Consider the following 24,076-nt stretch of genomic DNA (forward strand, 5'->3'; position numbering starts at 1 on the left):
TCCCGCTCCCTATCCCACTATGAATTAGTCTCCGTATATCAAAGAAAATATTCGGCATTTGGTTTTTTGGGATTGGCTAACTTCACTTAACATTATCTTCTCTACTCCATCCATTTACCTGCAAATGCCATGATTTTATTCTCTTTTATTGCTGAGTAATATTCCATTGTATACATATGCCACATTTCTTTTATCCATTTATCTATTGAAGGGCATATAGGTTGGTTCTACAGTTGAGCTATTGTGAACTGTGCTGCTATAAACATGGATGTGGCTATGTCCCTGTAGTATGCTGTTTTTAAGTCCAGGTATAGACTGAGGAGAGGGATAGCTGGGTCAAATGGTGGTTCCATTCCCAATTTTCCAAGAAATCTCCATACTGTTTTCCATATTGGCTGCACCAATTTGCAGTCCCACCAGCAATGTATGAGTGCACCTTTTCCCCACATCCTTGCCAACACTTATTGTTGTTTGTATGCATAATAGCTGCCATTCTGACTGGAGTGAGATGAAATCTTAAAGTAGTTTTGATTTGTATCTCTCTAATTGCTAGTGATGATGAACATTTCTTCATGTATTTGTTGACTGATTGTACACCATCTTCTGAGAAGTGTTTCTTCAGGTCCTTGGCCCATTTATTAATTGGGTTATTTGTTTTTTTGGTGTTTAGCTTTTTGAGTTCTTTATATACCCTAGAGATTAGTGCTCTATCTGATGTGTGAGGGGTAAAGACTTGCTCCCAAGATGTAGGCTCTCTATTCACCTCATATTGTTTCTTTTGCTGAGAAGAAACTTTCTAGTTTGAATCCATCCCATTTATTGATTCTTGATTTTAATTCTTGCACCACAGGAGTCTTATTAAGGAATTTGGCACCAAAACAGACTGGTAGACCAATGCCAATTGTACAGAATAGAGGACACCGAGACTAACCCACAAAATCACAATTATCTTAAATTAGACAAAGGTGCCAAGAACATGCATTGGAGAAAAGATAGTCTCTTCAACAAATCGTGCCGGGAAAACTGGAAATCCATATGCAACGAAATGAAATTAAACCCCTATCTCTCACCATGCAAACTCAACTCAAAATGGATCAAGGACTTAGGAATACAACCAGAGACCCTGCGTCTAATAGAAGAAAAGGCTTTATTAATTTTTATTTGATTCTGGAGATTAGGAATATTACATTGTTGAGAGTGAAATTTGGTGTCCTCTTTAAAAGTGACAGAATATCGGGGCTGGGGATGTGGCTCAAGTGGTAGCGCGCTCGCCTGGCATGCGTGCGGCCCGGGTTCGATCCTCAGCACCACATACAAAGATGTTGTGTCCACCGAAAACTAAAAAATAAATATTAAAAATTTATCTCTCTCTCTCTTTCTCAAAAAAGAAAAGTGACAGAATATCATTCTGTCAGGTATTTCACTTGTACATCAGCTTGAACCTTTTGAGGGTTGTTTTTTTAAAATTTCTAAGAGAAGATCTAGAGTAAACTTAATCTTAAGGAGAGGCCTTTTAATTTTTCTTCCAAATGCCCCAGATGTTCAGAAAGGTCTACCTACTCTGATTTAACTTTAACACCTTCCAATTATATATAAGTTCTGATAATTGTTCAGTTTACAGCTTCCTGATAGTTGTTTTTTTCCACAGAAACTGTTTTCTGTCCCCATCTGATGGAGCACATACCAAACACATGCATAGTGCACAATACAGCCACAGCTTTTCTCAGTTTTACTGTCTCACATTTTCCTCGTAGTTTTTTATTATGGACATCTAATTTCTTGGTCCTTTCTTCCCTTCCTATGTTATTCATGGATAATATATCTTCCCGAAGACTTTAATAGTGTTTTGTTGTTGTTTTTAGTTCATTCACTCATTGTACATTTCCACAACATACTTTGTTTCTTTTGCTCTCTTTGAAGTTGTGGACTTTCCTCAAAATCCTAATGATCCTTGGCTGTGCCTGTTTTTGCAGTGCTCTATAACTGCCTGAGAGAGCTTGGTGCAAGGCTGGTCTCTTCTGGTAGCCTTCATTGTTGGACAATTAGATGGCAAGATGGCTTTTGCTTAGAGTGCAAAAGGGATCACCCCTTATATATCTATATCCAGACATTTAGTGACTATGTAGTGTCTCCTGAGAAAACATGTTCAGTCTTGTTATGGTTTGGATGTGAAGTGTACCCCAAAAGCTCACATGTGAAACAATGCAAGAAGGTTCACAGGAGAAACGATTGGGTTCTAAGAGTCTTGACCCAATCAGTGAATTAATCCCCTGATAGGGATTAACTGAGAGGTAACTGAAGTGATAGGGTGTGGCTGGAGGAGGTGGGAATTGGGGACGTGGCTTTGGGGTATATTTGTATCTGGCGGGTGGAGTCTCTCTGCTTCCTGATCATCATATGAGATGTTTTCCTCTGCCACACTCTTCAGCCATGATGAAGCTGGCTGCATATGGACTGAGACCTCTGAAACCATGAGCCCTTAAATAAATTTTTCCTCTTCTACAATTGTTCTGGTCTGGTCTTTAAGTTACAGCAGTAAAAAAAAAGCTGACCACAACAAGTTTCTCATACTTAATGGGGAAGGGAGCAAGGAATCTTAAATCAATTAGTATGCAGACTTCCATTTTATCTATTTTCAGTACTTATCTGTTTCCCTAGTTGTGCCTGCTATCCCAGAGTCTGCAGATTCTCTATTTCAATTAGAAGAAACTTTTTTTTTGTGTGTGTGTGGTGCTGGGGACTGAACCTAGGACCTTGTGCATGCTAGGCAAGCACTCTACCAACTGAGTTATATCCCCAGCCCTAGAAGAAACTTTTGATTTCTTATTTTGTGGATAAAGAGAGTAAGACTTCTAATTCTTATTTTGTGGATAAAGAGAGTAAGACTCAGAAAATTCATTTTATCGATGTAACATTGTCAATAAATGGAGAATGTGATTCTTGAATCTAGGCTGCCGACTCCTGCTGTAACGTTCTGGTCAGCTAAAGCATGATTCCAAAAATGTCATAGATGACTCAAAATTCTTTGCAGCTGTCTGGAAATCTTGATAAACTTTCAGGAATTGGGTCATGATAGTTAAAAGCTCCAGTAAGATTGAAATAAATGAAGATCCATGTCAGATCTCACTAGAGTGACAAGACGAAGGTGAGGAACCCTAATAAATTTTGAATTTTAGTTAATTAGTTTCCTTCAGTTTCAAGGTTGCACAATGGTTTTATTCAACTTTGAAATTTGATGAGTGGAAAAAAAATCAATGGGTATACTATCAAAATATCTCTTAATTAGGAGAACACTAACCTGGGTTAGAATGATAGTGACATACTTTCATACAGTTGTCTCCTAAATAATATTCCACAGAAAACTCATTCTCCTGAGTAATATGTACTACTTGAGAAAAAAAATTCCATAATCAAGAAAGGGTAGGCAATAGTAGGTTAAAGAAATCTAAACTGGTTTAATCCAGGACCTTTCAAAACTTTTAATAGGTAAGTAACACTTCAACAGGAAAATATATAGGACATGCAGCTTTTGCCTGGGGTATTTTAGCACAGATCATTGTTTTTACCCCTTGCAACTCATAAGACTAGTGTTCAAGGAGGATGTTCTGGGAAATGTGATCTGACCCACTATTATATTTCTGAATGTTGTGTTATGGAATGCTTTGGGTAAGAACATGAAATTGCTCTTCTTAACAACAACTGTTCACCCTAACATCAATCGTGAGAGGGTAGAGATTATGCTATTATTTAAAATATACATGAATTAAGTTCATGTCTAAATATAACTGTTTATTGTTTATAGATAAAGATACTTCATTCTTGATCCCTGCCACCCTTCCCCAAAAAAGTTTCTGCAACAACAGTGAGCAACAAAGTACTAATCCACGTTATTGCCAAATATTTAAAACAAAGAGTTGTCCCCAACACATACTATTCAGCCTGGAAGTGGGTCTGGCAGTGGTGGACTGAAGTGAAGCTGGCAGGATCTCCGATTTGACAGTTACACTGGTGACTGTAGCGTCCATCCTGTCTGTCTCACACAGGCCTGGCAGCTGTGCTGCCTTCTCCAGAGTGGGCAGTAACTGATCAAACTGCTCAAGGTCAGCTGTAAACTAAGAAGGGAACCAAAAGTTAACATAAGTTAGAGAAAATACACTTTACATTTTCACCTGAAACAATGTAGAAATAAAGTTGCTCCTCTGAACTCTACAAATTAAATGTGAGTATGTAAGACAGAAGAGATAATTAGAGCATTCTATCTATTCCACTGGGAAGAAAAAGAAACACTGGATGCTTATAATAATATACTACAGGATATAAGATAATACACATGTAGTATGTATTTAATGTCATTTGTTTATAAGAAAAGGATTGAACTAGAAAAAAACCATCAAGAATACTACGTTTTAATGGCATTATGGGTTATTTCTTTTTCTGTCATAGTTTTCAAAATTTTGCAGAATGACCTACTTTACGTTTAGATACCTTTAATTTAAAAGTTTGGGGAAATGTTTTAAAGTTAATAGTATATCATTCTTCAAAGATCTCCGAAAAGTTACTTCCCACTTAAGGATCTAATAGCTTAACAAACACCTTTTAGAATAGGGAGTCACTAATCTGCCTGAGGTAATGTATAGAAGAAAACTGATCTTTTTTTTACAAAATGATTATACCAAGGTTTTTCTGAGATAATTAATTAATATAAAATATCTTTCTGTTTGGGTTTCATTATTTAATTCAATTAAAATTTTTTCTTTCTAGATTCTAGAATTATATGTCTGTATTTTTAATGTCTTTTTTCAAAATTATATTTCTAAAGTTCAGACATATTGTCACATGTAGCAGTTCACTCATTTTCATTGTTAAATAATATCCTATTGTTTGACTATGTCACAATATAATTATCTATTCTTCTGTGATGGATTTTTGAGTTGTTTCCAGCTTTTGGCTAATACAAGTAAAGCTGCTATGAACATTTTTGAATATGTCTTTGTTACACATGTGCCAAAAGCACTACCTATAAAGGAAAAGATTGACAAATTCAACTATATTAAAATGAAGAACTTTATCAAAAAGGACCATTACGAGAATGAGAAGGGCTGGGTTGTGGCTCAGCGGTACAGTATTCGCCTAGCACGTGCAAGGCCCTGGGTTCAATCCTCAACACCACATAAAAATAAATAAAGGTATTGTGTCCAACTACAACTAAAAAATAAATGTTTAAAAAAGAGAGAGAGAGAATAAAAAGATAAGCCACAGAACGGAGAAGGTATCTGCAAACATATAACCAAGAAATGTCTCACATCCAAAATACATAAGGAACACATATAAAAGTCAATAAATAAAAAACAACAGATTAGAAATCATGGGCAAGAGACTAGATTAGGCAATTTACCAAAAAAGATATCTTTGACTGGGGCTCAGTGGTAGCACACTTTGACTGCATGTGTGGGGCACTGGGTTCAATTCTCAGCACTGCATATAAATAAATAAAATAAAGGTCTATTAACAAATAGAGGGGCTGGGGATGTGGCTCAAGCAGTAGCGCGCTCGCCTGGCATGCGTTCGATCCTCAGCACCACATACAAACAAAGATGTTGTGTTGGCCGAAAACTAAAAAATAAATATCAAAATTTAAAAAAAAAAATAGAAAAAATATTTTAAAAAATCCAACTAACCAATGACTATTTACCAGAGAAATGCAAATTAAAACTATGAGCTACTATTGTTCATATCCTGGAAGGTTCAATTTAAAAGACTGACAATACCAGGCATTAGCAAGGACAAAGAACAACTAAATGGAATTCTCACACACTAGAAAATGGCAATTACGGGGCTGGGGTTGTGGCTCAGTGGCAGAGTGCTTGCCTTGCACGTGTAAGGCACTGGGTTCGATCCTCAGCACCACATAAAAAATAAATAAACAAAATAAAGATACGGTGTCCATGTATAACCAAAACAATATATATTTTAAAAAAAGAAAATGCACAATTACCTAACAGAAGAGATTGTCTGCATATCTTATGATCATGCAATTCTACTTCTAGTTATAAACTTGGCAGAAATGCATGCATATGGGCACCAAAACAGATGTACCAGCACATTAGAACTACACAATGGCATTGTATTATTAAAATGTTACTTTTAAAATTTTTAAGTGTTTAAAGTTGTTTTTATGTTTTAAAAGAAAAACAATATTAGTTTCACTGTTCCAAGAAATACGAGACACATCTTTATCCTCAAAGAGCACACATATAAAGAAGTAGTAAAAATAGTGTTACTATAAATAGTAAACAGACAATACAAAGCTTTATGAGAGTAGAGAGAGGAAGGGGTTATTTGGGGAAAGCTTTAGAGAGATGCTATCAGATACAAGGGGTTTGTGAAGGATTAGTAGAAGTTCAGCAGGCAGAGAGAAGGGCAAGGCAGAAGATGCTTAGTGGAACATTGCTTAGCCTGAGGATGGCAAGGGCTTCTATATGCCTAGATTGTAGTATGCCTACGGAAGAGAGAGACTTTTGTGAGATGAGGGCAGAAAATCAAGCTGGTTCAAGAAACTGAAGGACCCAGGTAAGTGTGAATCTTGTTTCACAATGGAGAGTCTTGTTGGTAAATTGTTTTATAAATACATGCTATTTATTGAGTGTCACCTGTTTCATGAGTGTCTCTATGCTGTCTCTAGAATTTTTAAAAATTTACTTCTGTTTCAGGGCATGTGATAGAAAGGCAATATTCTCCTACCCAGGATATTCAAGTCGATATCTCTGACAGGGGTTGAAGGTGGTTACAATCAGATGAGAACAAAGGCAGCCTGAGAAAATGCCTGAACAAGGTACCCTTGTCTAACTCCTCACATTTCTCTCCCACTGCATTCGTACTGAGGTTTTCAAATTTAACTACACATTGGAGTTATCTGGATTGTGTCTTTAAAATGCAGATCCCTAGCTTCTACCCACAGTTGGATTAAATATGTGGGGTTGGGAGGAGGGAGCAGGAAAGGGGAAGGTATTTTTGAAAAACGTTCAGAGATGTAAACTCTGATTTCATAGAAAGAAATAAAAATCTACTTTTTATAATGCTACGTTAATACTGTATCCCCCTAAAGTTCTAAAGAGAATTTCTGAGAGCATCACTGGATTTTTCAATCTTTGATACTAATCTCTTAATATATGCCCAATAGATAGAACAAAACACAGCAGAATCCAAACCTAGTCAATGGTTGGAGTAGAATAAATGGGGGGGGGGGGAACAACTAGAAATGGCCATTCTGAGAAGCAAGAAATCACCTACCTGGCTCTGGGACTCCAGTTTAATCTCTTCAGGAGCGGGTTTGGTCATCGGGGTTGGGTTTGTGTTACAAGGATCCATCTGTTCTTTCTTTTCCACTTTCACCTTTACATCATCCAGGCTAAGGTTTGGAGTTGATCTTAAATCTTTCTCATCTTTGTCTAAAAGGTAGCGCAGGAGCTGATGGTCTTTTGATTCTTTTTTCTTTGAAGTATCCAGTTCTAGTTTTATATTGGAGTTTCCTTGGGCCTGTCCAGTTACTGACACAGAAGTAGATGCACTGTCCTTTTTATCAGGCTCCACGGACAAAGTGGTGATATCTGAGGGACTTCCCTCTTGTAAGAGTCGGTGCAGAATTTTGTGTCGTTCTGTCAGCGAGCTATGAGAGGAGGGGCAAGTACCTCCTGAAGAGTTAGCAGAGGCAGAGCTGGAAGTGCCCGTGCAAGACAGTACTTCTTTGCAGCTTGTGTCTATATCAGCATGCCGTAACTGCTGTTCTGCAGTTGTTGTCAAAAGCTGCACTAGCTTGTGACTGGTTTGAGAGTATTTACTGTCTCCATCTGAGAGTCTGTCATTGTTATGCAGAAGCCCTGAATCCAGGGGTTTGCTATCACTAGCACTGTTGTCAGACTGTATCATTTCATTTAAAATGGATGCAATCTCTTTGTTATCTTTGGACTCAGCTTTTGCTGGTTGTATATTTAATCTACTAGGTGAATTCTGTGAGCTCATCTGCCTGAGGACTGGAGAACTGGCAGAGAAGCCAACAGAGTTATTGGGTCCTTCATTCATGCCCTGTAAAGATGTTACAGGGATGTTTGAATAAGATCGATTACTATTATTACAGGCACTACTTGTCATGCCAACTGGGGAGTTTAATGTTGGAATATTTGGAGGAAATGAATTGTTTGGCATCCTGGCCCTTGTTGCCAAGCCAGAAGTAACCTGTCTCCTTGGAGACATGAACTGTGCTAGGGAAATTCCTGTACCTTCCATAGGAGAATTATTGAGGTTTAAAGAGGGGTTACTGCTCTGGGAACTGGCCTGTCCCTGGTTTAAGGCAACATTGGCTACAATCTGATTTCCAGGTGAGCATCCAAAACTCCCTTGGTTGTTGCTAGAATTACTATGACTACTGCTGCTATGAAGGTCTGAGCTCTGATGGCGGTTTACTCTTGTGGATACCATGCTGCTGTTGGATGGTGGCAATGTGGATGAACGGGCCACACCATGAGCTGGAGAGATACTAGGATTGACCGAGGGGTTTACTCGGGGAATTGACATTCCAGAATTAGTGTCCTCTTGAGGAGAAAGCCCACTGTGTTCCCTAGGGGGAAAAAGACATTATTATTCAAACACCTTGTTTCTATTTATAAGACAAAACTATTAAACTCATTAATGTTACAAGCTAACACTATCAAGTAAAGAGCTTCTGTATCACCTTAAATTAATGACAAACGGTGGCACTGTGAAATAATCAGCACCCCTTCCTAGGAAAGAGTGCTTGTAGACCCTTAAGTTGGAAAATGGTCTCAGTTACATGAAAAATAAATTATTCCTGGCATTTTAAAAAATTTAAGAGATGTACATTTAAAATTTTTCTAACCTTAATACAAATAATTAACATTATGGTAACACTTGTGGTTGAAATGAAACTTCCCACACCTTTGTTTATAAAGCACTTATTCATGATATTCCTGTTACAGCTTTTAAGTATTTCAACTCCAAAGAGGAAGACTGGGTAAGGAAAATACTGTGTCACTGATGTGAAAATTAAAAAGGGTGACATGCAGACATAGCAGATGTTTTGAAAGAGAAATCACAATATGAAAAAAAGAACTGCTAATTCCACTCACAAGAATAATTTCAACTAAAACTAGAAAAACAAAAACAAAAAACCAGAATGCTGAATTCAGGTTTTTACTGAGTTCTTTACTCAAGTTCACTATTATGACAACAGATTTGTGACTGGCATTACCATGTTCCAATAAGCAAAAACATCAAATGAGAAAAGGATGAAGTGAGGGGAAATGTCTTTTTTTTAATGCTACATTTTAAGCAGTTGTAAATGTAGGATTTTGAATAACTCTTAGGATAAAAGAATAGTTTTGCCATATTGAAAGATATTTTGAGAGGGAATAAATTAGTGGCAATAACATTAAAAAATCTCCTCAAGTTGATAGTTTAATATCATTAAAAGTTAAATAGTTGTAGTTTCTGTGAGAAACTGTCAATTGAACTCAAGCGCCATAAAGTTAAAATAGCAGTGTTAACAAACTCTAAAAATCTCTTCTAAGATTGTAAGTTCATATATGGAAAGTTGAACATTTTTAGGCACCTTTTTATTTGTACCCCCTAAAACATACTTTCAGTCTCACATTTTCTATGTGCCTTTATGAACAAGAAAGCTATCTGGCAACAAAACTTTAAAACCCAACACGGATAAATTGATTATATACTCATCATACTAGTTTTATGCCTAACTTAGAATTTCTGTTTTCTAGCTACCAAGAGTATAAAAATTTTCTTTAAGAAGAGATATGTGAACTGACTTATTTCATATGTAGCTCTCCAAATAAGTAGTACCTGTCGATGATATGAATTCCCATGATGAAAGGCTGCATGTCTGGACTTTGAGGGTAGCAAAGTTTACACTTGGTGTGGGCGCTAAGCATTGTCCCATCATTCAATATGAATCTATAGGATGGGCTGGAGGCAGTGCCACGAGTCATCACTGTTTCAAACAAAAGAGAAACCTAGTTAAAATCCTGATACTTGAACGTTGGGCAAAGGAAAATTACCAGGCCTTGTTTCTACCTAGGACTTCGTTTTAAATGTTTTCCCAATTGCTGCCCACTCAAAATCAAAAGAAAGTTCAGACAAAGCAGAAATCAGAGGAGGGAAATGAATCCATCTGATATATACCACTAATTTACTCCTACTTCAATGGGTCCCTCCTCATATAAATTAGTTTTATGAAGAAACCTCAAATCAGGAAAAAATTAACCTTAATTGCTCCCTACAATGGGACAGAATTCACTGTCTCTACTAAAAATACCAGGAAGTACTTTTCTCCCCTTCACTTTCTGTGTCATCTTTAACAAGTTATGTTGTGCTTTGTTTTTTTGCTAGCTAATCTTTAAATAACAGCTCTACTGGGATATAATTCACAAACTATAAAAACTCACCCTTAAGTTTTGATTGGTTTGCAGCATTTCTTAACTAATAATCAAATTTAATTTTTCACTAAATAATTTGAATTATTAAGGTCCCATATAACAAATTATTAAATGCATATATATGTATTATTTTTTAATGTTTGAATTTTTGAAGTTTAGTAATAAGCAAATTAAGATAAAGCCAATGATTACTAACATAAGGAAGAAAACTAGATTAAAGCAGTCAAGTCACTTTACTTATTTTTAAAATCCCTTTATAAATAACATCATTTATTTCTGTCTTAAACCTCTACTAACAGCAGACAAAATTCTAACTGCAGAGATAAATGCTTATTAAATATGTAAAAGCTATTCCAAACTACTAATAAAATATTATTGATGTTTTAGTAATACAATGGAATTCTGTTTTAAGAGCAATTGGTTAGATTCAGCTATACCAAGGTAAAAAGTCATATCCACTGAAACATAAGAATTACTACCACAAATGGTTATTACAGTTTACCCAGTAATAAATACTAGTACTATATTTCAAGGACATTTCAGGAGGGGTTTCAATTATATTTTAAATGACACGTGAAAGAGACTTAAAATGATCAATTAGCAAATAATTTTTGAAGCTACATATTACTTCAAGAAAAAATATGATCTATTTTATTGTCTTGGATATGCAAATTAACTGAAGAAGGCAGAGTTTATAGTAAATCTATACCATAGCAAATCTGCCAAAGTACTAAAACTAGGATATAAACTTAATTGAAATGATTGAGACTTATTATGTTCAGGGGCTGGGGTTGTGGCTCAGAGGTAGAGTGTTTGACTAGCATGTGTGAGCCCTGGGTTCAATTCTCAGCACCACATATAAACAAACAAATAAATAAAATTTATTTTCTATTGAATCAACCACATTCCTTACCCATCTGGCAATTTCAGCTAAAGCACTGGTACATTTACCAAATTTAAGAATGAAGAAATTTACTGTTTAATAAAATAATAAATGATGAAAAAGAGTTCTTAAGGGAATCTTATAATTTCTGTGGAAGGATTTAAGTAAATGTTGTAGAAAATCCTAAAATCATATTAACAATCCCAACTATAAAGTGGAATTTTAAAATAAACTGAAAAAGCTAAAGATAAATAAAGGGCCAGAAAAGACATACAATGTGTTTTATGTTATTTTACTTATACCATTTTATCCATTTCCTTATCTTGTTTATTTCTCTTCAGTAGGTCCATCTGCTGGAAAATACTCACTGGCTAGTCTACAAAGCCGCACTGTTTTTTACAGTAGCCATCAGCCACATATGGCTACTTAAAATGAAATAAAATTGAAATTCAGTTCATTAGTCACACTAGGCACATTTTAAGTGGTCTAGAGCCACAATCGACTACTGACTATCATACTGGATAGCACAGCACTAAATAATCTGATTTTCAAATGCATTTTCAACCTTACTTCTTAAACATTTTTCCCATATCCCTTTTATGCATTTATTTTTCTTCATTAGCTACAATAAGCATAAGGTTTGGTACTGTGTCCCATACTTGTTTTCTACTCTCCATTGAATCTTGTACTATGCTTTGCTACAAAATCATCCAGTAAGTGCTAATTGATCTTTGATTTGAACCTCATCTAATTAAGCTAATGCTGATGTGTGATCAGCTGCCATAATTTTTTTAAGTATTGGGATTTGAAACTAGGGCCTCATACATACAAGGCAAGTACACTTAACACTAAGCTATGTTATCAGCCCTCCCTTTTTTCCCTTTTAATTTCTCATTTAATTTTGAGATAGGGTGTTGATAAATTTCTCAGGGGCCTTGAACTTGCAATTCTCCCATCTTGGACTCTTAAATAGCGTAACTTTTCTTTAAAGGACATATTTTCAATCTTAGTTCTCAAATATGTTTTTACTCTTATAGGAATCTGACTTAATTTTGTAATGAAAATTAATAAAAAGAAATTTCTTTATTGACAAGCCCTATAAAATGATTCTCAGGTCAAACTGAGAATTTTAAGATATATAATGTGGATTACAGAAACATCAATAGTCTTCTAGTTATGCTGTCTAAACTTGTAGAACTATATCTAAACTTGTAAAATTTCTGAAATTTGAGGCACTCAATTAATGCAAGAAAATTATCATACTACTTTAAGAGAAAGTACCATTATTTTAAGAGAAAATAAGCTCTATTTTAATGTTGGGTATCCAAATTAACTGAAGAAGGCAGAATCTATAGTAAATCTATACCATAACAAATCTGCCAAAGTACTAAAACTAGGATGTGAACTTAATTGAAATGATTAAGACTTATTATGTTCAAGATTTTTAGTTAGATTCTTTTTTTCCTTTCAGTGTTGAACCCAAGACCTCACACAGGTGAAATTAGGTTATTCATTTTTGATTATATTGTGAGGAATAAGACAGCATATTACAATCTATAAAGTCAGAGTTTGAAATGAGAAAAAAGTTACATCTAATTTTTTTTCTTTTTTTTTTTTTGCTCTGCTAGGGATTGAACCCAAGGTCTGGAACATGCTAGGCAAGCACTCTATTCACTAAGCCATATTTACAGCTCTTAAAATGCCAATTAATTAGAACCCAATAAGTTTTTCCAGTTAACTAAAATTCTGGTGCTTAATTTTTCAGATGAAGAGGTAGTAAATAGCAAGGCAGCACAGGTCAACTAAAAGAATAAGCCAAGGACTCAGATTTAGGCCTGATTTCTCACTGTGTCATTTGTAGGTTTAGGATTTCGTGCAAATTAACATTAGTCAATTTCAGTTTATCATTACTTAAATGGAGCCAGTAAGATTGTGGGATAATATCTAAGCATGGAGTCTAGTACATAGCAGGTTTTGAATATTTCCTGAATCTAAAGCCCAAATAAACAACAAATAAGCAGCTTATGAAGTACAAATGTCATACATACATTTAGTAATCCCTAAACCCCATTTATACCAATAGCTTCAATTATGTATAACCATCACCAACTTACTTATAACCAATACCTTACTCATCTCTCTTTGTATTGAGAGATGAGTAAGGTACCCACAGCTATTTACGGACTCGGTTGGACAAACGTTTACTCTGCACACCAAATTTCCCTTTTAAGTGGGTTTTAATGTTTATTTTGATTACAGGCCTTGTCCTCACTTCTAATATAGTATTTCCAGCTATACAGCTAGTAGCATTTTGATCTCTGACTTTTTTGTTCATTTCTAAAACTTTTTGGAACATTTACTGCACAGGGATATAACTGAATGGGTATTACTAATACCCTAAAAACCCTCCAAAAATCTTTACTGGGAAAACTTCATGTTTTTCTTTCCCAGAAAAGACTCAACCGATCTACATAGCCAAAGAAACATTAAATTTTCCTTGGTAATGCCAGCTATAGATGTAGAGCTATTTGGAATTTTGATCCCTCCTAATTTGGTGATGAGGTAACCTCAAAATAAGCATTCCTCATCAATGTTCAAAAATGGGTGGTATAAAATGTATGTCAGGGTACAAAATATATTATGGGATACAAAATGTGTGGCAGAATACTACAGGTCAATGTTGGTATCAGTTTGTGTTTCTTTTTGGTATTTCCCTAGACATATACAGACAGAATGCAATTTCTAAAAAATGTTATTAGTGAAAGAAAAATAATTGCTCCCGGAAGTTCTAAGATTGCCAATGAAAAAACTCTATTTAGTATATCAAAATTTCTATGGGAGGAAAGTAAACAAATATTCTAAATATTTTCAATGAAGTTTGACATAGAAAGATTTTCAGTTCACTCTGCCATGTATACCCTGGGTTTAACTACATTAAAAGAACATTTTGATTAATCATTAATATGGGTACCTATGCTTATAGCAATATTTTCAAACTTCTTGATGCAATAAACCCTTTCCCAAGTCTAGGTGTGATATCTTTTAAAAAACAAAAATACCTTCATTTGTAATTATAAAGTTAAGGTAATAGAAAGATGAACAAAGAACAAGTAAAGTTATTTGTAACCCCATCACTCAGAGATAACCACTATTAACATTTTGTTAATCTTCTAGAATAGGGTATATAGCAAAATATACAAGAAAAAGATCATACTCTATATTTCTTAGCCCACTTTTTCATATGTCATGAACACTTTGAAGACATGAAATGATGCTCTATTACATCACTATAAGTAGGTAAACAAAACTTTCATAAAACTAGTTTGTAGATCATATAGCCCATATTTCCCATGACCAGCACTCTCCAAAACTGCAGATAGATGTGCTACAGGAAAAAGTATTCTGTGGAAAATAAGTCTTAGTAACAAAGTTTATTTAGTAGTGTGGGGGCAGGGCCAAATACCTTGGGAAGCATTCTAACCCAGACCCTCTTTTAAAGAAAGCAATGGTTCTGAACTGAACAGAACTTAGGAACTTTTTCCAAATTAACTCCAATTGCATGAAACTCCTCCTAGTTTTAAACAGTTCTTCAAGCAATCCTAATACCCACTTCCCCAGTCTCAATGGAGAACCACATGTGTAATCTAGTTCATATAAAGTGCTCCCAAATATTCTTTTTTTTAAATTTTTATTTCATTTATTGATTTTTATGTGGTGCTGAGGATCAAACCCAGTGCCTCACCTGTATGAGGCAAGCGCTCCGCCACTGAGCCCCAGCCCCAGCATCCAAGTATTCTTACATGACTATAATGCATTTCCAAATTTGACTGAGGAAAATAGTAAATGGCCTTTAAAACCACTTTTTGAGTTGTCTCTGCCAAAAGAAGCTGAAAAACTAAGCTAAGAACTAAAATTTTTAATGCATATTAGGATTTTACACCAGTTGCTGCTTTCAAAGAGTAAGTTAATGGGGCAAGAAAATAATGACAGATGGAGGACAAATATTTCTTGCCTAAATATCAATCACTATAAAGTTTTATGTGAAATCAAGGATATAGTGTCATAATTTGTTTCACTCTTCTCCCAATTTATTTATTTATTTAAACTGACAGATGATCTTGTTTATCTATTCTGTATGATGCTTTGAATACATATTCATTGTGGATGATTAAATCTAGCTAATTAACCTGATATGGTTATCACTTTTGTGATGAGAAGGTCTAACATCTATTCTCCCAGTATTTCTTAAGAATACACTGTCATTAATTATAGTCACTATACTATGCAATAGATGTCTTAAATGTCTTCTTTCTATCTAACTATAATCCTTAATCAACATCACCTCAATAACTCCTCTTGCCTCTGTCAAACACCCAGCCTTTGGTAACTACCATTCTACTCTCTATTTCTTGGAGATAAACTACTTTAGATTTCACAAATGAGTGAGATCATGTGGTATTTGTCTTTCTGAGCCTCAATTATAGTACTTAACATAACGATCTCCAGGTTGATTCATGTTGTCACAAATGACAGTATTTCCTTCTTTTTTATGGCTGAACAATATTCCATTGTGAATATATATTGCATTTTCTTCATTTCCATTCATTCATTTGTTAAACGCCGGAGACTGTTTCCATATCTTGGCTATTATACTGAATATTACTGTAATAAACACGGGAATGCAGATGTCTCTTCAACATACAACTCAATTTCCTTTGAATGCATACCCAGGGGTGGGATTCCTGGGTCATCTGTTAGTTCTATTTTTAATTTTTTAAGAAACTGTCATACTGTTTTTCCATAACAGCTTTAACTAATTTATATTCTGATTGAGAGCATGCAAGGGTTCTCTTTTTCCCACATTCTCATCATCACTTGTTATCTTTCATTCTTTTTTTTTTTTTGATACCAGAAATTGAACCCAGGGGTATTCAACCGCTGAGCCACAATCCCAATCCTTTTCTTCTTTTGAGACAGGGTTTTGCTAAGTTGCTTAGGGCCTCACTAAGTTGTTGAAGCTGGCTTTGAACTTGCAATCCTCTTGCCTCAGCCTCCTGAGTAGCTGCAATTATAAGCGTGTGCCACCATGCCCAGCTTCTTTTGTCTTTTTGATAACAAACATTGTAACAGGAGTATGTCTCATTCATTTCACATTGTCCCTAAGTGAAGGAGGTAGAAAGAAAGCTGAAAATGCAAATTATACCTCTCTCCATTCTTAACGAATCAATGGTTATTAAACTTAAGTATTATACTTGAGGCTGGCTAAGATAACTGAGCCTTCATCTGAGATTTTTAATTCAACAGTCAATATACTTAATGGGTGATTCTCATGTAAGTGTTCCAGGGACCACATTTCTCTGACCAGTCTGCATAGTACTGATCATAAAATATCAGAAAAGGATGTGCTCCATCCATGAAAGCTGTTTGGCAAAATATCCAGACTCTCCAAAGTACTACAATCAGAATCATGTAAACTGGATATCTTAACTCTAAGGCAAACACAAGTCATTTCTAAAAATGAATTTAGAATTCATTTTCTAATTTAGAATTCATTGTCTTAAAAAGTTGATGAAGAAGACATAAAGAAACAACTACAGGGGAAGTGGTATTGGATTGTTTATATTCTTTACATTTGCCTCTAAATTGTTTCAATTCATATGTTAATGAGAATTAGTTCCTTTAATCAATCTGTTTTATAGAGAATTCTAATGGTTTAGAAATATGTATCTTACAGTATGGCTCAATTGTATCTATGGGGAGCCCAGTCATTTGGGCAATGAAATAATAATCTGGACTTCTTGTAGGAAATTTATATAAATTATAGGCAAATAAAATTAAGTCTTTTAAGTAAAGCCTCGGATGGCCTAATTTAAAGCAAAAGTCAAAGAGACCAACACACTACCTCAGCGTGTTAGGCAGTGAGTGAAGACTATGTAAAAGTCAAGTGCCACTCTGGGTAGAGGATATCACAAAGTTTGCACCTGGTGGATGGTTTTAGTTACTTATTATAATGGTTTCCAAACCTGGCTGCACTCTGGGATTGCCTAGAGAACTTTAACAAAGTACAGATTCTTGGATCTACTTGGTGAAATACAACCATGTGGGGTAGCATGAGCTTAGTAAGGCCCACTGGAGGCCAATGATCAGTAGGAAGAAGTAACCAGGACTGTGAGATTTATATAGATGGCTCCAAGAAAAAAAAAATCAAGCTACTTCCATATTTTATTAGGAAGCAATTGACCTAAAGTGTAATGAACGGAAAAATCATCTGTAAACTGAGCAAATCTCATGCTATGAGGGAAATGTTAAAATTAAAAGGATAACAACAAGGAAAAAATTTTTAAATTTTTCTTCAGGAAAGCCACATACTCTAATTTATTGTGTAATCTTGAATTAGATAGCCATAGAAAGAGGCTAAATCAAGGTTACAGAATAAATTATATTGGAAAAGGAATATTAATTAGGCTGCCAAAATTACATAGCATTATTTTAGAAGTACATCAAAATCCCTTAATTCTGAATCTCTGTGAACTTTCTGACCTTAATTCTCAAATAATTTCCCTACCTATCTTATAGTACTATTTAATTCCTTCAAGATAAGGAATATACTTCTTTTACATTCCCAAGAATTTACTAAGACAGTAGCTATTCAACAGGTAGTAATTATATAGGACATTGTTTTTGACTTGGAACTTCAACCTTCGTCAGGAGATACAGGTGCTTCAACAGTCATGAAGTTAACATGCACAGTACTGATCTCCATATCCAGAAGCTCTCTGGCATGCTTCTCTCCTGGGAATGATGTTTAAGAGCCAGACAAAAATATCACTTCCTTTCTGAATTCATCCTTGATTCTCCAAGTCAGAATTAATTTTTTCTTTGGTTATACCGCTATTATATGTCACATTGATTTTTAGAGCTGTCATATATTTTCCTAATACATTCTGAGTTGCTTAAAGGTAAAACCCTGATTCTTAGTCACCACTGTATCCCTGGTGCCTCATCACATAGTGTTCTATGCATGTTAGGAATTTGACATATGTCTGCTGAATGAATGAACAAATGAATGAGTGAGTGACCACCACATGACATCCTGTTCTTTAGAATGTGCATCCTGAATTTCAGGATCCACTCATGAGTTACTTTGCTTACCCATTTCTTCCTTTCCTACAACTGATTGTTACAGAAACTATAATTTGGAGAAAATACTTATCAAGCCATAAGTTCTACACAAACTATTCAATATTAATAAAGAGCAAGATTACTGAAAATAATTGAGAGAAAACTTTACCTTCTTGAAACAGTTGTCTGGCATAAGATGGCTCTCTGCCCTGAGGTTGGAAAAAAGCATAAATGCATTTTCTCACTAAATCTTCCCAGCCAGTTCTGCCAGCAGCTCTCAGAGAACTAGTATCGATAGAGATGATTTTACCTATGTAAAGAATAAAAGTTTACATTTCTGATAGCCTCTTAATACAAATCTTTCATATTTCAAAACTAAAAACTGTATCTAAGGAATATATTCTCCCTCCAATGCTTGACAGACAAAAGCTTTAAAATCACTATTAATTTTTATTACATATGGTAATGTAATATATTAGGGACATAATGAAGAATTGCTTTGGTCTTAAAGCATGTTATATACTAGTATAGCACAACCTAAAATTCAGTTCCAGCCGAATATTACAGCTATATCATAATGACCTGAAGTTGCTGAGACTAATGCAGTTCAAACTTCTCTGGCTTGCTCTTCGATTTGGCCTTTTATATGCTGATTTGGGAAAGAGAGGCAGTGATGAAAAGAATACTAGAAAGTAAGCAAGTCTTTCCCTTTCTAGGTAGAAAGGGCTATAGGCAACACTGATCTAAACAAAGACCGAGACAACAGAAGTCAAATTAGAAAAAAAAAATAAGTGAAAACATTAAGATGTGCTAGGCATTATACACACAGAGCATACTGTTTTATAAAAGCCAGTGGTAATCTGTTGCCATATGTGATCAAATTTTCCATGTGGTTATGAGAAAATTTATTAGTTATTCGTCAGTCAGGGGCCAATTAATCTAGTTTGTGATTCTTCAGATCTGTTTTATTATATATTTTATACAATCTTATATTCACACAAAATAACATAGGTTAAATATATTTAAATTAGAAATTATATTACATAACCTAATATGTAAACCTACCATCCAACTTCAGAACTTGACATTACTAATATCACTCCATTATGCGCACATTCTGCCTTTGTCCCATTCCCCTGTCTTTATGTTCTCTTGTGAATGGGCATCTAAAATGGTCCCAGTTTTTTTGCCATTTCAATCAATGTTGCTATGAACATCTTTCACATGTACCATGGTACATATATGTGAGAATTTCTCCAGGGTATATATGTAGGACTAGAACTGGATTGCAGGTTTTTCAAATGTTCTTTATAACACTATACTTTTCAGAAACCTGTACCTACCAGCAATGTTTCAGAGTTATTGTTGGGGCTGGGAAGTAGCTCAGTGGCAGAGCATGTGCTTAGCATGTATGAAGTTCCGAGTTTAATCCCCATCACCAAAAAATTTATTGCTAACCTAACATCCTTTCCATGACTTGGTATTGCCAGGTACCTTTATTTTTCAAATTAGTAGGTGAAAAATGGTATCTCATTGTGACCTAAATTTGAATTTCCTCAATTACTAATGATGTTGAGTATTTTTCATCTTTATTCACCATTAATATTTTCTCTGTGAATGCCGGATTGTGTTTTACCCATCTTCCTTTTCCCCATACAATCAACTCAGATCTATTACACTATGTGTGCCTTCCCAATTAACTAATTCCTTTTTTTAAAAAAAAATTTTTTATTTGTTGACAGATTTTTATTTTATTCATTTATTTATATGCAGTGCCAAGAATCAAACCCAATGCCTCACACATGCAAGGCAAGTGCTCTACCACTGAGCCACAACCCCAGCCCCTTAACTAATTCCTTTTTTAAAAAATACATTTAGTTATAGATGGACACAATATCTTTATATTTTATTTATTTATATGTGGCGCTGAAGATAAAACCCAGTGCCTCATATCTGCTAGGCAAGTGCTCTACTGCTGAGCCACAACCCCAGACCTGTGTCTATGTTTTTATGTCAATGTTGGCCCAGAAGACAGGAAGAGAGACTGCAATTGTGGGACTACAGTGGAAGAAGTGATTAAGTTGTCAGTGATGGTACTAAATGATGGGGTAATGCAATGACTACTTTAGAGGAGAATCATGAATAGCTTGATTTAGAATACTTCTGCTTGTCAGAGGAAAACTTAACCAATAACCACCAACCAACCAAATAGAAAACAACAACAACAAAAAAACAGTCTTCAACATTTTCTGGTAGGAGGCTTTTTTCTTTTTTTTTTTTTTTAAGGGACATGGATTACCCCATGCAGAGTTAAAAACACATTACTAAAATTTAAGAAAGTAATTATTGAATAATTATTTTAGTTTTTTATTATTTTTGGCAAAGTCAATTCTATGATAAAATGTTAGTTTTACACTTTAGGTATATTTTATATTCCTCTGGTATCTTTGTACAAGTGTGTACAGCACAATGATGACTCTTTCAATAGTAGAAGGCAATATAATATAAAAGAAGAATTCTATATTCAGGGTAAAGATTTCTAATTCCAGTAATCAGTTATCATTTCTTCATTCATAAAATGAATAAGCTAGATTCTGTAGTCTTTGAGGTTCCCTCTGGATCAAAATTATTTATGGCCTAGAGGTTAATATTTTTATTTAAAATGATCATTGTTAATTTTATATATTTATGCATACTGTCAGGTATAGCTGAAACTTTAATTTTTGGTCCTTAGAAACAAAACTATCAGTATTATTAACATTGTTCCCACGGGAAAATACATTCTTTAAAATGATCCAATTTAGGATTTAATTAATTAGAAATGTAATATGAGGAAAAGCTAAAGTAGACTGCTCCTAAATTATCTTCTGAAATTTCAGGCCTCCCTCATTTCTGGCATTTATTCTGCAGTCTGACAGTCACCCTTTCCAACGAGTTTTCATTCTGTTATCTCATAAAGCCCTTATTTGGTTTCTTTTTATATTAACCAGATATTGACACAAAAGACCAGCTTTTGATTTTCAGTGAACTCTTATTTTTTCTTCATATAAAATATTTCTGGTTTTACTACGGGTTCATTTATTTTTCCAGTGCTGTTCACTGGTAAAAAATGGAAAGCAACATGAATCATGGTAGACTCAAAAAGGGAATGAAGGAAAGTGTGATAATTATTAACTACTATCTTCAGGTGCTGTCTCTCCAAGTTCATAAACATTCTCCTTACCATTTTCTATTAACTGTGCTAATTTATCCATACCCACTCTTTAGGAAAAGCAGTTGGAGCTGGGCATGGTGGTACATGCCTGTAATTTCAGCAACATAGAAGCCAAGGCGGAAGAATTGCAAGTCAGAGGTCAGCCTTGGCAACTTATAAGACCCTGCCTCAAATAAAAATTAAAAAGGGCTGGGGTGTTGCTCACTGGTAAAGCACCACTGAGTTCAGTCCCCAGCATCACGCACACACACGCAAAGCAGCTGGGAGCTTATTTTTCAAAAACTAAAACCAAGCATATAACACAAGAATATTAGATTTTAGGAACTAAAATATGTATTAAATATAAAGATCATGTAAATAATGCCATAAGTAAAAAATTCACTTAATTAAAACTGAATTTCAACAAAGAATAAAATTCAATAAAAGTGTTTTTTTTTTAATCACATTTTATTTAGTCAAAAGACAACTGATTATCTTTTTTTTTTTTTTTTTTTTTAGCTAAAATCTATGTCATTTATTTAGTCAAAATACTACAGGGACACAGCCACATCAATGTTTATAGCAGCACAATTCACAATAGCAAGACTGTGGAACCAACCAAGATGCCCTTCAATGGATGAACGGATAAAAAAAATGTGGCATATATACACAATGGAATATTACTCATCACTAAAAAATAATAAGATCATGGCATTTGCAGGGAAATGGATGGCATTAGAGCAGATTATGCTAAGTGAAGTTAGCCAATCCCTAAAAAACAAATGCCAAATGTCTTCTCTGATATAAGGCGGGTGACTCAAACTGGGGTAGGGAGGAAGAGCATGAGAAGAGGATTATCACTAAATAAGGAAGAGAGGTGGGAGGGAAAGGGAGGGAGAAGGGGAATTACACAGAAGATGGAAGGAGACCCTCATCGTTATACAGAATACATGTATGATGAAGTGAGGAAAAAGAAAAAAAAAGAAGTGTGTCACATTTGATTGGGTAGAGAGAAGTGATGGGAGGGGAGGGGAGGGGGGGAAGGAAGGACAGCAGAATAAAACAGACATTATTATTGCTGTGTATATACGTGACTGCATGACCAATGTGATTCTGCTACCTGTACATTCAAAAAATGAGAAATTATACCCCATCTGATTCAAATGTATGATATGTCAAGATCATTGTAGTGTCATGTTTAACTAATTAAAACAAATAAAAAAAAGAGCAAAAAAAATTACATTTTACTCAAATGTATATCTCCCATTATTTACCTATATATTAAATTAGGTGAGTAATAGAGATTTAACTCTGATTGATGTAAAAGCATGAACACCTGATGTGTTAGGATGAAGATAAAATTAATCAATTTAGGACAAATGTACAGGAATTACAAAGAACAATAGCAATTTTTAAAAATTTTTTTTAGTTGTAGTTGGACACAATACCTTTATTTTATTTATTTTTATGTGGTGCTGAGGATCAAACTCAGCGTCTCGAACATGCTAGGCGAGCGCTCTACCACTGAGCCACAACCCCAGCCCCCAACAATAGAAATTTCTCACTGAAAAACAAATTAAAGTCAGACTTTAAAAAGAAGGGCTTAGGGGCTGGGGATGTGGCTCAAGTGGTAGCGTGCTCACATGGCATGTGCACGGCGCTGGGTTTGATCCTCAGCACCACATGCAAATAAAGATGTTGTGTCTGCCGAAAACTAAAAATAAATAAATAAATATAAAGAAGGGCTTATTTTCAGGGACTCTCCTCATTATTCACTTTGCATCTCTGTTGCCCTTCTGTTAGTTCTTCCAACACACCTCTCTACTTTATTTGTCTTAGGGCATTTTCAGTTGTTTCCTCAATGAGGAGTACTCACTCTGCACTAAGACCCTTCCTCAATGTCCCCTTCCAACACCCACACTTGGACAGCTGGCATTACTTTATCCTTTGGGACCCAAGGGCTCAATATCAGCTTGAGCCTCAGATAGGCTTTTTAGAGCTGCTGATTTTAAAGCAGATCCTCCTTTACACCACCTCCCACACTTATCATCATAAAACATACCATAATATATAATTACATCATTGATTTTTGCTCAACCGTATACACCATGAGCAATCATACATAGTGACAGCTACTCAGAACTCAATCAGTACGTGCCAAATAAATTTAAAGAAAAAAGAGAAATGGTATATACATTTAAGCATAATATTAAAACCACTGTATGCATACCCCTTTGTAAATATATTTATGAATAGCTACATATATTTATGTATCTACTGTTTCAAAATTTCTTTAAACATTTTTCCATAATTGTAAAAAAATTATAACCAAATATAGGAATATGAATAGTTAAATAAATATTGTTCTCTCCAGCACCCTGTTTTATGACAATGATGATAGCATCTAAAATG

The 24,076-nt window shown here is 34.8% G+C and overlaps 1 protein-coding gene across 8 annotated transcripts in view; it reads right to left on the reverse strand.

Annotated features, from left to right (window-relative positions):
• Nucleotides 1-24,076, reverse strand: part of Ncoa1 (nuclear receptor coactivator 1) — a 193,551-nt gene that overhangs the window by 60,040 nt on the left and 109,435 nt on the right. For all 8 annotated transcript variants that reach the window (XM_048804735.1, XM_015479918.2, XM_048804734.1 and 5 more), the window contains exons 8-11: nt 18,641-18,781; nt 9,874-10,021; nt 7,291-8,614; nt 3,932-4,112 (exon numbers count right to left, since the gene is read on the reverse strand). In XM_048804735.1, coding sequence (XP_048660692.1) covers nt 3,932-4,112; nt 7,291-8,614; nt 9,874-10,021; nt 18,641-18,781 — 1,794 coding nt within the window. The remainder of the gene's footprint in view (nt 1-3,931; nt 4,113-7,290; nt 8,615-9,873; nt 10,022-18,640; nt 18,782-24,076) is intronic.

The sequence above is a fragment of the Marmota marmota genome, unplaced genomic scaffold (genome assembly GCF_001458135.2).
Source record: "Marmota marmota marmota unplaced genomic scaffold, marMar, whole genome shotgun sequence".
In the NCBI taxonomy this organism is placed as follows: Eukaryota; Metazoa; Chordata; class Mammalia; order Rodentia; family Sciuridae; genus Marmota; species Marmota marmota.